At 35.1% G+C, this 16949-nt stretch overlaps 1 protein-coding gene across 1 annotated transcript; it reads left to right on the forward strand.

Annotated features, from left to right (window-relative positions):
* The first annotated feature begins 723 nt into the window (after positions 1-723).
* LOC121731020 (elongation of very long chain fatty acids protein-like) lies at positions 724-15302 on the forward strand. The gene is made up of 6 exons (XM_042120316.1): positions 724-819; positions 6532-6722; positions 8211-8288; positions 9175-9337; positions 13460-13596; positions 15068-15302. The coding sequence occupies exons 1-6, from the start codon at positions 771-773 to the stop codon at positions 15257-15259; spliced, it is 810 nt and encodes a 269-aa protein (XP_041976250.1). The 5' UTR covers positions 724-770; the 3' UTR covers positions 15260-15302.
* Positions 15303-16949: the final 1647 nt, after the last annotated feature.

Consider the following 16949-nt stretch of genomic DNA (forward strand, 5'->3'; position numbering starts at 1 on the left):
ATCCGTATCAGGGGGACTAAGGTCATCTAACAAGCTACCCGGCAGAGGTCACTCATCACCTCAAAGTTGCACTACTAGTCGATACTACCAAACCACCAAGTCTCCCACCGCAGAGCGCAATAGAGACACCACGACAAAAGTTCTAATAAAAGAACAGAAAATCTTCGATTCGTTGTCCGCTCATTCCTTCTCCAAAACTTAACCGATTTAAGTACTTTTATCATTAAGAATTAAAGCAAGGCTGGAGCTGTGTTCCTATATTATTATTTTTTTGTATATTTTAGCCAGATTTGTTTTCTGGGTGTTTGAACACAGAGGAAAATCTGGCCATTTTTTTTGGGTTTTTGATCGTTCATATCTTTTTTATTAACTAAATTATGGAAAAAAAAGAAAACATAGGGACATTGTATTAGTGGCCATAGATATTCAGAAAAAAAATTATAACTCTACCGGCATTATTCAGGGAGGAAACAGGGGACAACGTTTGTATGGAAAAACGGCGGTGTGGAATCCTCTTAACACAAGAAAGGTGCCCAAAAATTCATTTTTACCTAAAAATTGTATCTTTTTTACCCCGCGTCAGCCGAGTGAAGACTTAAAAAAAAAACAAAGGAAAAAAAATGCAAATGTTTTGGGCAGCAGTATTATGAAAGGTTAATGTATGATACGTAAATGATGTAACAATAATGTACATTGTATGTACATATTCACGTAGTGTTACGAGTTACGACTGTTAAAAGTCATTGTCGAGTGGAAGTAGCTCCAGAAACATGGCTACTGATGTGGGCTGGTTCAAGTACATTTTCGAAGACTTAGCATGTGAGTAAATATTTATGTTATAAGGTTATTGAAAATATATATCTATAACTTAAGGGTCCGGGTGCCATTGCAATTCTCATACAAACGTAATACCAAGATCATTTCCCGTACGAGAATATTTAAGTACCATTTGAGTTATGATGCAGATTAAGATAGTAATTACCTAGGTTCATGTACAAAGATTCACTGCAAAATATTTACACACCACGATTAAAAAATTTACAATTTAGTATGTAAATATTGTGACGATGACGACCTCCGTGGCTCAATGGTTAGAGTGCATGGCAACTCAAGCCGGGGGTCGCGTTTTCGAAACCCGCCGACGGAACAAAAAGTTTTTCAATGTTCCTGGGTTTAGGATGTGTATTAAATATGTGTATGAATTATAATATAATAAAAATCTTAAATATATGTATAGTATAAAAGTATTAAATATATTTCCGTTGTCTGGTACCTGTGACACAAGTCCTTCAGGTACTTAGCATGGGGCCAGACTGACGTGGTGTGAAGCGTCCATATATATTATTATTATTATTGTAATCGTTCATATATTTATGGTACTTATACCAAATACTTACACATACTTAGAGAATGTGTACTGATTTGATTTGATTCCTGTCTCTTAAGTAGAATTCAATAGTCAAGTTGAAATTAATGTTAAACGGAATACAATATTATCTTTTATATTTTAAAAGTTTGGCTTATTACCAGTAACTCGCAAAACGACCTTCTGTAGGACGCTGCACGCTGTAAATTGTAATAAACATGTCATAAGCTGCATTAAAATCCATAAAGTTGTTAGATCTTTGGTAAAAATAATTACTAGCTATTTGACCGAGCTTTAACAACACTGAAATTACAAATAAGTTTTTAAATCGGATCTGTAGTTCCTGAGATAAGCGCGTTCAAGCAAACATACTCTTCAGGTTTATAATATTATAAGTATAGATATTTTTAAATTATCGCTTGACAAACTCGAGTCTCGATCTAAAAGACTATGAAAAGTACCAATAACAGGCTCATAATCATGGGACGATGCATGGTATAATATGAATAAGAATAAGAATATGTTTATTTTAACACCACACAACACATGTAAATAAAACAATAATACAGCTGAAGCGCATATTTCTACAATACCTACAATACATATATTGTGTGATGTCAAAATTGGCCCAGGCTCAGCTATACGCAGCAAGCTAGCTCGCTGCACTGGTATTCTGCCAGGGCCAATGAGTGACTTCACCATTAAATAAGGCTAATCTATACTATACCTACTTACTCTAAAAAAAATAAAATAAACAAAAAAAAATAACAAAAATATGGTAGTGATGATGATGATGATGAATGTAATTTGCATAGTAGCATATGCTTTCCGTTCTTAAAACAACGCCGAAACTCCTAGACTTGTATCTATAAAGAATCAGGAGTTCTCTCAGCACCTTCCGAACCACAGTATACCAGGTATACCTCGGTGCAAAATCTTACTTGTTGGTAGCATATGCTTAGAACACTTTTCACGAAACCGAAGTCACCACATGTTTCCCTATAAATTTTGAGGAGTTCCCTCGATTACTTATCTGATGAAGGATCCATCTTCATCAGATCACCACTTTTGTGAATATAATACCAAATTGGGATGATACCCTATATACCAAAAGAAAAATTTTGAAAATCGGTTAACAAACGGCGGAGTAATCGTTGAACATAAGAAAACGAACATAACACCTCCCCATTTTGAAAGTTGGTTAAAATTGTAGCCTATGTGTTATTCTGATGTGTAAGCTATATTATTGTAAAGTTTCATTAAAATTCGTTCCGTAGTTTTTGCGTGAAAAAGTAACAAACATCCATACATCCACACATCCACACATCCACATATTCTATACATCCAAACAAACTTTCGCCTTTATAATATTAGTAGGATAGTAGGATATACCGAAAACAGACATTTTTAGTTTCCATATAACGACTATCTTCTTCAATCTTAAGGCCTGTTTTCATTTTGATTAGTAATAAGTGCAAGTGATTAGTAATCAGGAAAAGCAAGTGTGGACACTGGACAGGGACTGATTAGTGCAAGTCCTTTATTTTCTGCTAATCACTAATCATCTGCACTAATCACTTTCACGCGTACCTACTTATCAAAGTGAATACAGGCCCTTATGCTTGTTAGTGTTATATAAATATAGGTCTACCAGAATCTGATGGCAAATTTTGACGGCAGATTTTCAAAAAATATCCTATCATTGGATAAATTTTTATATTTGCATGTTTCACACACAGAATAAGCCGCTATAAGGAAAAAAATCGGCCAAGTGCGAGTCGGACTCGCGCACGAAGAGTTCCGTACCGGTATAGAGTGAAAGTAGACAAAAAATTGTGTTTTTTATGGGAGCCCCACTTAAATATTTACTTTATTTTAATTTTATTATTAATTATTAAAGTAAAAAATATAATTAAGGATTTTGTGAAAATTTCATGTGCCTGTTACCATTATTGATTACGAGCAAAAATGGCAAAAAAAATCACGTTTCTTGTATCGGAGCTCCCCTTAAATATTTACTTTATTTTATTTTTAGTATTTGTTGTTATACCGCCAACAGATATACACAATCTGTGAAAATTTCAGTAGTCTAGCTATAGCGATTCTTGAGTTACCGCCTGGAGATAGACAGACAGACGGACAGCCATCGAAGTCTCATGAATAGGGTCCCGTTTTCACCCTTTGGGTACGGAACCCTAAAAAAGGATCAAAAATAATATGTTTTATGCCTATTATAATTATTATTATGAAATTAAGAAACGAATAATACATAATATTATGTTACTTAGGTAGTTAAGAAAAAATATTTGTTAAATACTATTTTATAAGCAACTCCCAGTACAAGGTTCTGAGTTTGTATATTGTATATGAGCTTTTGCCCGCGGCTTAAAATATATACAAAATTTCATCCCCTATTTTAATCCCTTGGAGTTGGAATGAATTGATGAAAATCCTTTCTTAGCGGATGCCTACGTCATAACATCTACCTGCATGGCAAATTTCAGCCCGATCCGTCCAGTGGTTTGGGCTGTACGTTGATAGATCACCATTTCAATCAATCAGTCAGTATATATAGACTATACTTGGATGCAAATAAAGTCTTTGAATCTTTGAATCTTGAATATTTCAATTGCCCCGGCACGTTCCTGCTAACCTCTTTCGTGATTTATGAGCCATGACGGCATTCGAAAAAATTATTTAAAAGTTTAATGCGACTCATTGTAACGGAATGTATAAAAGTGACCTTTTGAACCCTGTACCACTTTTTTTGTTCTGTATGCAGCGAAATAAACAATTATTGACTGGATTTCCCAACCGGTTTTTTGCTCGGCAATGCTTAAAACTATCTTATTTTTTCAAGATATCGTTTTAATTTTTGATTTTAAAAGTAAAACATAACGCTTATATTTTAAAAATAATTATTATTTTTAATGCACTTCTGCAATATAATTATCAGATGAATGGGCTCATTGAGAGTAACTCGGAAACGAATGTAATGTTATTTTACATCCAATATGGTGGCTCATCCAAGATAGGGGAATAGTTATTTTTAAAGCATTTCTGCAATATGGGTATCAAATAAAAGGGCTCATTGAATGTAAATTGAAAATTAATTAATACTCAAGTCAAGTCATGTCGTGTCGTGAAGTGTCATGTCGTGTCGTGTCGTGACTCGCGATGTGTCGTGTGGTGTCGGGTCGTGTCGTGTCGTGTCGTGTCGTGTCGTGTCGTGTCATGGCGTGACGTGTCATGACTCATGTCGTGTCATGACTCATGTCGTGTCAGGTCGTGTCGTTGGTCTTGTCGTGTCGTGTCGTGTTACGTGTAGTGTCGTGTTGTGTCGTTTCGTTTCTTGTCGTGCATTTTTTAAAGTGAAATTTGATAATAATCAAAAAACTTAAAAAAAATCTTTTGTTATTATACTTACTCTGAAAAGAAAAAAAAAATTACTCCTTAAAAATTTTAACTATTAAGTTATAACCTCAATATAATAATATACAATTTGCATGATAATAAAAGCTTGTCCAGAAAAACTCAAGTATCTTACGGATATCAATAAAAAAAGTTACTTATTTTGCGTACGCTGCCTAAACTATAAAAGATATAACGATAAATTAATGTTAATCAATTAATTATTATTGTTCTCATAAATATCTATAAAAAAGTCCGCGACACACTATACCTATCTATGTCGAGTTCCGTAGCCAAATGGCAAAAAACGGAACCCTTATAGATTCGCCATGTCTGTCTGTCTGTCTGTCTGTCTGTCCGTCCGTCCGTATGTCACAGCCACTTTTCTCCGAAACTATAAGAGCTATACTATTGAAACTTGGTAAGTAGATGAAGTCTGTGAACCGCATTAAGATTTTGATACAAAAATGGAAAAAATATTAAAAATTTGGGTCCCCATAGGTACAACTGAAACAAATATTTTTTTTTATCTAAGCTATGCGTGTGGGGTATTTATGGATAGGTCTTGAAAAATCATATTGAGGTTTCTTATATCATTTTTTTTCTAACCTGAATAGTTTGCGAGAGAGACTCTTCCAAAGTGGTAAAATGTTTGTCCCCCCCCCCCCCCCCCCCTCTAATTTCTAAAGTAGGGGCATGATTAAGTCTTAAAAAAATATATGATGTACATTACTATAAAAAACTACCAACGAAAATTGGTTTGAACGAAATCTAGCAAGTAGTTTTTTTATACGTCATAAATGGTAAACCTTAAACCAACAAAAAAAATTTTTTTCATCTAACCTATGCGTGTGGGGTATCTATGAATAGGTCTTCAAAAATCATATTGAAGTTTCAAATATAATTTTCTTCTAACCTGAATAGTTTGCGAGAGAGACTCTTCTAAAGTGGTAAAATGTGTGTCCAATTTCTAAAGTAGGGGCATGATAAGTCTAAAAAAAATATATGATATACATTACTATAAAAAACTACCAACAAAAATTGGTTTGAACGAAATCTAGCCAGTAGTTTTTTTATACGTCATAAATGGTAAACCTTAAATTAACTTTCATTAAATCAACTAAAACATAAAAATAAATCAAAAACCTTTTAATTTCATAAAAAACAAACCTTATTGTTGCTGCGGAACCCTTCATGGGAGAGTCCAACTCGCACTTGGCCGGTTTTTTTTTAACTACCTACATTTAAACGCGTTTATTTTACTCATGCTATGCAGATATATATATATATATATATATATATATATATATATATATATATATATATATATATATATATATATATATATATATATATATATATATATATATATATATATATATATATATATATATATATATATATATATACAATTGGAATCGGCTCCAACGATTTTCATGAAATTTAGTATATAGGGGGTTTCGGGGGCGATAAATCGATCTAGCTAGGAATCATTTTTAGAAAATGTCATTTTATTCGTGTTTTATTGATTACCGAGCAAAGCTCGGTCAAGTAGCTAGTGAAGTATTATAAAAGCTAGTATGAATTATAGTTAGGTGCACACAGTACAGAGTAACAAACTGCAGTACATATTATTATATTCTTATACTTTAAAAATAACATACCACCATAAAAAAAATGATATTGTTATGTTAAGTAACTAAAAAGTAAAAATATAAGAAAAATATTCTAACGTACTTCTTTTCTAATTGCAGGTCCTCTAACAGTCAGCTTGCCTTTTGCTGGGAACCCCATTCCATTCCTTATTTTAATAGGAGCATATTTATTATTTTGCTTGAAAATAGGACCATGGTTCATGAAAAATAAGAGACCGTACAACCTGAAAAAAACAATACAGGTCTACAATTTCCTCCAAGTAATTTTGAGCGCGTTCCTAGTTGTAGCGGTAAGTAAAATTATTATATTATTATGTATTCCTAAAAAATTGGTTTATCGCTCGGGAACCGCACATTTTTCTGGGATAGAAACTATCCTGTCTTGTCCCGGGACTCAGCATATTTTCATGTCTTTCAGCAAAATGTGGTTTGAGCGTGAAGAGGTAACAGACAGACAGACACATTCGCATTTATAATATTAAAATAAATACGTGGGAGAGCCATGCTTCGGCACGAATGGGCCGGCTCGACCGGAGAAATACCACGTTCTCATAGAAAACCGGCGTGAAACAGCGCTTGCGCTGTGTTTCACCGAGTGAGTGAGTTTACCGGAGGCCCAATCCCCTACCCTATTCCCTTCCCTACCCTCCACTATTCCCTTCCCTTCCCTTCCCCACCCTCCCCTATTTCTTTTCCTTCCCTAAGAGGAAAAAATCGTTAGAGTCCAGTGTCCCCCCCTTCTACCAGCTAATGGGTTGCTTCTGGAAATATGAAAAAAATTACGGGAATAGGAAATATGCTGAATTTAAAAGGAAAACTATCAGGACTAAGAAGACTTCATCAGTTATTGAGTAATAGTTGATCAACTCAAAAAAATGTATCGGCGAAGTAGAAAGGAACTTTTCGTTCAAATTCCTTTAAAAGTAAAGAGATGATGTTATTAGTAAAACACGTTATAAATGTACATTCATTGAACATACAAAAATTTAAAAAACTAGCGGTACTACGGAACTCTATATTGCACGTGGCCCGACACGTTTTATATTAAATCTAAGGGTTGATTCAGACCGCAACGCGATGCGTAGACGTATTTCTAAATTAGTATGGATTTGACAGACTCGCAAGACGTCTGACCTAATTGAAATCTGTCAAATCCATACAAATTTAGAAATGCATCTACGCGTCGGGTTGCGGTCTGATTTGACCCTTAAGAGGATTCCACACCGCCCTTTTTTCCATACAAACGTTGTCCCCTGTTTCCTCCCTGGATAACGCTAGTAGAGTTATAATTTTTTTCCTGAATATCTACGGCCACTAATACAATGTCCCTATGTTTTCTTTTTTTTTCATATTTTAATTATTAAATAAGATATGAACGTTCAAAAACCCAAAAAAATGGCCAGATTTTCCACTGTGTTCATACGTCCAGAAAACAGATTTGGCTAGATTATACAAAAAAAGCAAAACATAGGAACACAGCTCAAGCCTTTTTTTAATCTTTAATGAAAAAAGTACTTAAATCGGTTAAGTTTTGGAGAAGGAATCAGGGGACAACGAATCGTTGATTTTCTGCAGTTGTCTCTATCGCGTTCTGCGGTATAGGCTTGAGGTAAGGGAGACAGCTATAGATATTACACGTACTTTTTTTTCATTTCTCTAGCCCCTGGTGTATCCTCTTAAATGATAAATTTTGTTATATTATGTTTCCGTCAGCGACTTCGTAACTCCTACACTTGGCTTGGCCCTTGCAGCCGATGATTTAGTCTTTATTGTTTCAGGGCTCTCGGCGGCTGTTTTTAATGGATTACGATTTTACGTGTGAGGATTTCAAACTTGACAGCGAATCAACAGATTTTGTAAGTTCTTTTCTTGTGTTTTCCTCGATGTTAAATACAAATTACTGTATATTTTTTTCATTGTGATTGATATATTAACAAAATAATACTTTTCATAATATTAAGTTAGTTTATTAGACTCAGAGCTATACAGGTGTAACAAAAATAAGTGATAATATTCTAGGGTGTGTACGTGTTCCTTGTAGAGAGTTCACTGTGAAAGTAGCAGCGCTGAAAGACCAACATTTTTTTTTCACTTTTGTATGGGAAAACTCGAACGCTCGGGCCCTTGCCCATACAAAAGTTTAAAAAAATTTTCGTCTTTCAGCGCTGCTACTTTTACAGTGAACTCTCTACCAGGAACACGTACACACCCTTAAGTATTATTACTTATTTTTGTTACACACTGTATAACAATACATAACAATGTTTGTTAAAACAATATGGCACCGGGTTGCGCCATGGCAACATGCATTTATATCATCAGGAGGGCAATTTAAAGAGGATCGCATAAAAAAATTGAGGTGGAATAGTTTTCGGTACTCATGCGCCGACTCGTGCTGCACTAATATACAGGGTGTAACAAAAACTAGTGATAATACTTTAGGGTGTGTACATGTTCCTTGTAGAGAGTTCACTGTGAAAGTAGCAGCTCTGAAAGACGAACATTTTTTTTCACTTTTGTATGGGCAAGGGCCCGTGCGTCACGAGTTTCCCCATACAAAAGTGAAAAAAAATTTTGGTCTTTCAGCGTAGAGAGTCGTTCCTTGTAGAGAGTTCACTTTCACAGTGAACTCTCTACAAGGAACACGTACACACCCTAAAGTATTATCACTTGTTTTTGTTACACCCTGTATACGTTACTTCTTTCAACTGTAATAATTAACACTTCACTTAATAATTCCAGGACATCCTATTAAGCTACACGTACTTCTACGCGAAGCTCACGGAACTTCTAGACACAGTATTCTTCGTCCTGCGCAAGTCGTTCCGGCAGATCTCATTCCTGCACCTCTTCCACCATACCTTCATGCCATGTATATGTTGGTTTGGAATCACCTACTATCCGGGTAAGACCTTTTATGCTGCGTTTCTATGCTTATCAAGGCTTGACCAGCGTCCACAATCACAGGCGCGTGTAAGTGTGTGTATCTTCATCCATCCACGCAAGCCAAGCCGGCTTGCGTGGATGGATTGCGTTGTGGACACTTGTATGGGATTCGGTGTAGTGTCGGTTTTTGGACACAGATCAAAGAGCGCTTGCTTTTTTTTTATGAAATAAGGGGGCAAACGAGCAAACGGGTCACCTGATGTAAAGCAACTTCCGTCGCCCATGGACACTCGCAGCATCAGAAGAGCTGCAGGTGCGTTGCCGGCCTTTCAAAAGGGAATAGAGTAATAGGAGAGGGTAGGGATGGGAAGGGAAGGGAAGGGAAGGGAATAGAGGAGGGTAGGGAAGGGAATAGGGTAGGGGATTGGGCCTCCGGTAAACTCACTCACTTGGCGTTAACATCTTGTATCAAAGCATCGCTAGTAAGTCCATCGTATAAGATATTATGCCTTACCTATAATAATATATAATATATGGCTGCTGTTAAGCATTAGTGTTTCATCCCACATAAAATAGGATTTTGAGTTAATAATGCAGTTTTGTTCTTTATAACATAAGGTTTACGACAGTGAAATCCATTTTTTTTTAAACCCACTGTAGCATATTCTAGAGTACAAAAATGGTTAATGCTTATTCCTCTTACTGAGGTTTTGTATACAGCATTTATATACTATGTTTCTAAAATGATTTGCGCTTAAACCGCTGAACCGATTTTAACAAAATTTTGTGTGCAAATACTTTGAATCAATTAAAATGACATTAGATACTTTTTGTCCCGGAAAATGTACGGTTCCCGCGCAGTCAACAAAAATGAATTTGGCTTATTATATCGATATTGAGTACATGTAGATATTACGTAAGGTTTTGGAGAAGGACATAGGATAATATTTTTTATCATGGAAAATGTTCGGTTTTCACGCAATAAACTTTATTGATTTGCGTTTAAGCTGCTGAACCGATTTTGATTAAATTTAGTTAATGTAGAAATAATTAGTTTATCACGTGCAGAGTTGGGCAAAAGTAATTAGTAATTTTAATCAGATTGATGAAGTAGTTGTGCATCTGAAATTACCCGTAAGTTGATTAATACTAAAATATAATATATAAAATGTACTCTAATTTTAATTTGCAATTAGATTAATAATTTAATTAGACTAACGAGTATCATAATATTAATACGTGAACGAAAAACTTTGTAACCCTTTTTACGAAAAATTGAGAAACGTAGGTGCATGAAATTTTGCACAGTTATAATTTATATGGTGAAGGAGTGCATCGAACTAATATTATTTTGAAATTATGCTTTTATCATACATTTTTTTAACAAATAAAACATTACACACACTACAACACACACACATGAGAAATGACAATTTTTTTAATGACAAGCCTATACATACGAATTATAATTTTTTATTTATGGTTGAAGTCTGTTGACAACAAGTTGACGAATTGAAAATGGATTAAAGCTGTTTTTATTGAATCTAAGATACTATAAGATAATGCTTACACGGCCAGTCTGAGATCAGCTAAGTCCCAGAGACAGGAGTTGAAAAAAAAAAGATAAAGTCGATATTTTTTACAAAATATAGGTAGTAGTCTTAATGTCGTTGAATTGGGCGATCTCTAGTTTCAATAATTATGCCCAATGTCCAATGCTGGTAATTACAATAAATAAAAAAACTCCCACACCGGTTTCGGTGGCGGTGGCCGGTTTCAATAAAACCAGGCCAGTTACGCAGGAGTAATTTTTATAGTGCCCAAGTGTATGCGCAATACAAAAGAGCACTCTGGTTTCAATGAAACTAGGCCAGTTACGCAGGAGTAATTTTATAGTGCCCAAGTGTGTGCGCAATACACAAGAGCAGTCTGGTTTCAATGAAACCAGGCCAGTTACGCAGGAGTAATTTTATAGTGCCCAAATGTGTGCGCAATACATAAGAGCACTCTGCGGGAAGGGAAGAAGAAGCGGGAACTCTCTGTCCTTTTCCGATACATAACGTGTCTGCATACCAAATATCATCAAAATCCATGTAGCGGTATAAGCAGAAATAATTTTATTTAACGCCTAGGAACCGTACATTTTTCCGAGATAAAAAGGATCCTATGGCCTTTTCCGGGACTCAAAGTATCTCCATACCAAGTTTCATCAAAATTTGTGCAGTGGCTTAGGCACAAAATAGGAAACTTTATAACGCAGTAACCGTACATTTTTCAAGACAATAATTATCTTATGTCCTCTCACGAGAGTCAATGTGTGTGCACACCAATTTTCATCAAAATCGGTTCAGCGGTTTAGGCGCAAATCATTTTTATTTATCATACGGGTACCGTACCTTTTTCCCGGATGTAAAGTATCCTATGTCCTTTCCCGACACATAACGAACCTACATACCAAATATCATTAAAATCCATGTAGCGGTATAAGAAGAAATCATTTTTATTTAATGCCTGAGAACCGTACAGTTTTTCGGAATAAAAAGGATCCTATGTCCTTTCAGGGACTCAAAGTATCTCCATACCAAATTTCGGAAAAATCGGTTCAGCGGTGTGGGCGTGACGAGATAATTTTATATAATAGGACATTAATGTTATATGTAATAAGCCCTATAGCAATATAGCATTAACCATTTTTATACTTTCTCTCTTAAAACCGAATGTAAAATTAATTTCTTTTTTCATAATCATAATCTACGCATTTCAACAAAAAAAATGATACCGCACAATAACATTTTTTTGCTTAAAATAAGCAGAAAATAAAGGTTATTCCAAAAAAACTTAAAACGCCGATTACTCAAAACTAGTCCGATGTGGGATGACACACCAATGCTTAACAGCAGCCAATTTATTATATGCTTACATCAATAGCATATAAGATTTTCAGCTAGTTGATTTGATTTTTATGCAAAGTCTTTCTTAACTAAAAATTATTAAACCACTTATTATAGATTATTAAAAGTTCTACCTCAAGAGCAAGTACAGACAGTTAAAAATATTTAACCGACTATGAGACAACCATCAATTCTATAAGACAAGGGTTCCCAAACTTTTTCAGGCTGCGGCGCAGTTACACTTCTAACTAGCTATTAGAAAAAGATACATAAAAAACCTTTAATGATTATTTATAGTTAGGTAAACCAGGTAAATAGTTATAAACAAATATTTAATCATCTACTTGATTTACTTAATAAATACTGTAAGTATTATAATTTTACTTTATAATATTTGTGATTTCGGATAATGATAGAGGATCGGCTCACGGCGCCCCTCTTGCCCTTCCACGGCGCACCAGGGCGCCGCGGCGCACACTTTGGGAACCCCTGCTATAAGGGACAAATTAGACTAAATTGACAGTTTTCAATTACGTGAGACGTGTTGCAAATCTGCCAAATTCATACTAAATAGTAAATACTAATTTAGAAATGCATCTACAAGTCGCGTTGTGGTCTGAATTGACCCTAAGGCTACATTGTGGTACAGGTCATGAAGCTAAAGGTACCATGTAGATTGTAGGTTCTCAATCTATTTATGTAAATATTTCCTATTGGTTTTCATATCCTACAATTAATTGTAACTTGCTACAAAGAGGTTTAAGCACTTTCTGTATGTTATCAAAACAATGTATGGTATAATATGATTATGATTATGAAGGTGATCGCATATTATCAGCGCGCACGCGCCGAACGCACCGCATTTTAGAATTTGTTGTATGAAATGATTTGAAACCTCGCACGTTTGTCAGCACTGTAGGCTGCCCTAGGCGCCGCATTCCGTGTACTATGCGGTGCGTGCTCGTACGGTGCCACAGAATATATAATAATATATTAGTTGTACCAAACGGTGCTCACAAAATATAGGCGACCAGCCTAAGGGTTGATTCAGACCGCAACGCGACGCGTAGATGCATTTCTAAATTAGTGTGGATTTGACAGATTCGCAAGACGTCTGACGCAATTAAAATCTGTCAAATCCATACAAATTTAGAAATGCATCTACGCGTCGCGTTGCGGTCTGAATTGACCCTTATAGGTTCGGCAGTCGGCACTCGGCAGGGTTTTTATTATAATATTTTTTTTTTTAGCTGGTAACGCGTCAGTGTTCGGCACCGCCAACTCTCTGGTGCACGTCGTGATGTACACGTACTATCTGCTCGCCAGCTTCGGAGACAAGTACAAGAAGTACCTGTGGTGGAAGAAATATGTTACCGTCATGCAATTGGTGGGTAGATGATGGTACCATGAGACTTATTGATTTAAAGGCAGACGGCAGCCAAAATAAGTCGTGGCTTGAGTTGGACAAAACCCCATTAAAATACGTAATTTAATCTGCCTATGAGTCACTAAAGGCACAATAGACAGAACTATTTTTGACCGACTTCCAAAAAGGAGGAGGTAATACGTTCGGCTATATATTATTTTTGTATGTTCAACCATAACTTCGCCGTTTGTGGACCGATTTTCATAATTTTTTTGTTGTTATAAGTAAGTAAGTATAGGGTTTAATTCGAATTTGGTACCATGTTCACAAAAGTGGTGATCTGATGATGGGATCCATGAGGAATCGAGGGGACTCCTTGAAATTTTTATAGAAACATAATATACTTAGTGATTTCAATTTTTCCTGAAGTATTCGAGGCACATGCTACCAAAAAGTGAGATTTTGCACCAGGTTATACCATGGTTCCGAAGGTACTGACCAGAACTTTTTAATTCTTATAAATACAGGTTCGGGGGTTTTAGCGTTGTTTTAACTACGGAAAGCATAACCTAATATATCAATTTGATTAATCATCATCATCACAACCATAATTATACCATGGGTGATCCACATTATGACCCAATTATTGGTATTTTTCGTGATATTTTGCATCGGAGCTGATGTTTTTGATGATTATTTCGCTGTTTGTGGACCAAATTTTAAAATTCGTTGTTGTAATTTTTGTATAGGATATAATCTAAATTTTGTATAACAATTACGAAAATGGTGATCTGATGATGGGTTCTATGATCAGTCGAGATAAATCCTTAAAATTTAATACACACGTAATGGTGGTTAAGATGGTGTTCTTAGCAACCTAAAAATATGTTACAAATAAGTAAAATTTCATACGAAGGTGTCTCTTGATCCAAAGTCACTGAACAGAACTCCTGAACCTTTAAAGATAAAAGTTTTAAAATTCTAGCATCGCTTAGATAACTGCAAGCATTTACCACAATTTCGCTTACAGTAACATAATGTGAATAGGACATTTGTAGTTGTTATTTACGCATGAAGCCTTGAGTTGTAGATATAACTAAAAAGAGTAAAATTATAAACACAAAAGATTGAACTGGTTAAGTTCTATGTCAAGTATTTCAGTTCCGAGCTGGTACCGACTTCAAAAGAATGAAAATTGAGTCCGGAATCAGTTGAGATCTGGCCGTATTTCGAAAAAGGCACTAAAAAAGAATAAGAATTATGTCATACTTTTTAGATAATTTTTAGAATAGGTATTGTTTGTACCTTGGAAGTCGGGTTCAATTTTTGTTAAAATATAATAATTGTGCTAAAGGTGTGTTGTTATGTGACAGATAGAGTATGGAGTATCTGTCAGATAAGTTGTGGATTGCCTAAATGGTGAGACAGGCTCTAAGAAATTGTCTATTATTGCTTTTTTCCTTTTTTTATAAATCTCATTTTTTATTTTCAGGCTCAATTCGTCCTGGTGGGTCTGCACTCCTTCCACAGCATGTTCTACACACACTGCAACTACCCCATCCTCATCAAACTGCTGATAGTCGTCCAAGCTATCGTCTTCTTCAATATGTTCTGGAGTTTCTATTCTTCGACGTACTTGAAGAAAGGAAAATCAGCGCAAAATGGAAGTAGGAAAGCGCATTGAATTTAGTTTTAAGTATTTATGATATTAAAAGTTAGGAGCCAGAGTTTATTATTTTTCCTACTCGTACCTACAAGGCTATGTTTATTTCTGTGCAAACCCAACATCAATGTGTTATAAAAGAAAATAACAAGAAAATATCAGAAAATCATAAAATATTTAATTATAAGTTATAATTATTAAGAGACGATACTAAATTTAAATGTACGTCTGGTTTGGTCGTTTTAAGAACGACATTTTATCTATATTATAATACTAGATGTCCTTTCCCGGGACTAAGATAATCTCCATACCAAAAAGCCCCTTTCATCTGCACCCCTTTTTGGAAACCACCAGATGGTGTGGAATTTACTTAGAAATTTTTTTTAAGATTATATTGTCTATAGGTAGTATATATGGTCGCTGTTAAGCATTTAAGTGTCCTAACCTAACCCACAATTTTTTGGGTCGTTAAATTTTGAATGCAGTCTTGTTCTAAATCATCTAAAGAACAAAACTGCATTCATAACTCAATGCTTTTATAAGGTAACCCTTACTTTTTTTTTTAGGTACTAACGTACACGAATGCTTAACAGCGTCCATATAGGCTTACAATGTTTTTACAAAATTGATCAAATGTTCATGAAGTAGATACCGCAAAGTAAGAAATAATAAACTGTAATTTTAAACCATTTTGTATGAAAAGTGCTTTATCATATTATTATTATTATATTAATTAATACGCGAGCGAGAAGTTTTGGATCCCTTTTGACGAATAATGCGGAAACGTAGGTGAATGAAATTTTGCACAGTTATAGTTTATATTATGAAGAAGTGCATCGAGCTAATATTTTTTTAAATTATGCTTTTATTATACATTTTTTGAACAAATAAAACATTACACACACTACAATGTGCACACTACCATCTTTTTGAATGACAAGCCTATACTTACATACAAATTATATGATTGAAGTCTGTTATCAAATTAAAAATGGATTGTTGTTATAGACCTGGATCAGCGTTGCCAGATTTTTATTGTGCCAAGTCGGGACTTTTGAACTTTTTGAGTGAAAAAGCAGGATTTTTCAGTCCAAAGCGGGACAAAGTAAAAAAAGGTACCTATAAAATCAATTTTTTTTTTAATTTTTGTCTTTTTATTTGCGTTAAAATAACGTTTACGTGACAATAGATAGCTAATGTAGCCATATAAAATAAACCCCTCTACCTCCCACACTCTTATCTTTATTACGCACCTTTCTTTCTCAGCACGCTGCGCGTACGTTTGGCCTTTCCCCGAATAGCGAGACTGAGCCTGTTCCGCGCGAGACATTTAATTTTGATGGAAAAATCGGGACGTGCCGCCAAAATCGGGACGTCTGGCAACGCTGACCTGGATCCCAAAAGTATAAGACATAACTTACTTTCTGATGGATGAAACCATAGGTTATAAGTAGTGCCTCGTGTACTTAGAATACCTGCGAATTTTGTATGGAGATCCTTTGAGTCCCGGAAAAGGACATAGGATACCTTTCATCCCGGAAAAATGTACACTTCCCACGCGATAAACAAATTTTGGTGCAACTGAGTTGCGGGCGCCATCGAGTAGTATATAATATTATTCTTCAATTAATTGATTAATTATTTATTAAGGCGGGGATTAATCTCAATCAAAAACGATAACCTTGCACACAACCAAAGACCAAGCGTATAC

Source organism: Aricia agestis, chromosome 10 (assembly GCF_905147365.1).
Source record: "Aricia agestis chromosome 10, ilAriAges1.1, whole genome shotgun sequence".
Lineage (NCBI taxonomy): Eukaryota > Metazoa > Arthropoda > Insecta > Lepidoptera > Lycaenidae > Aricia > Aricia agestis.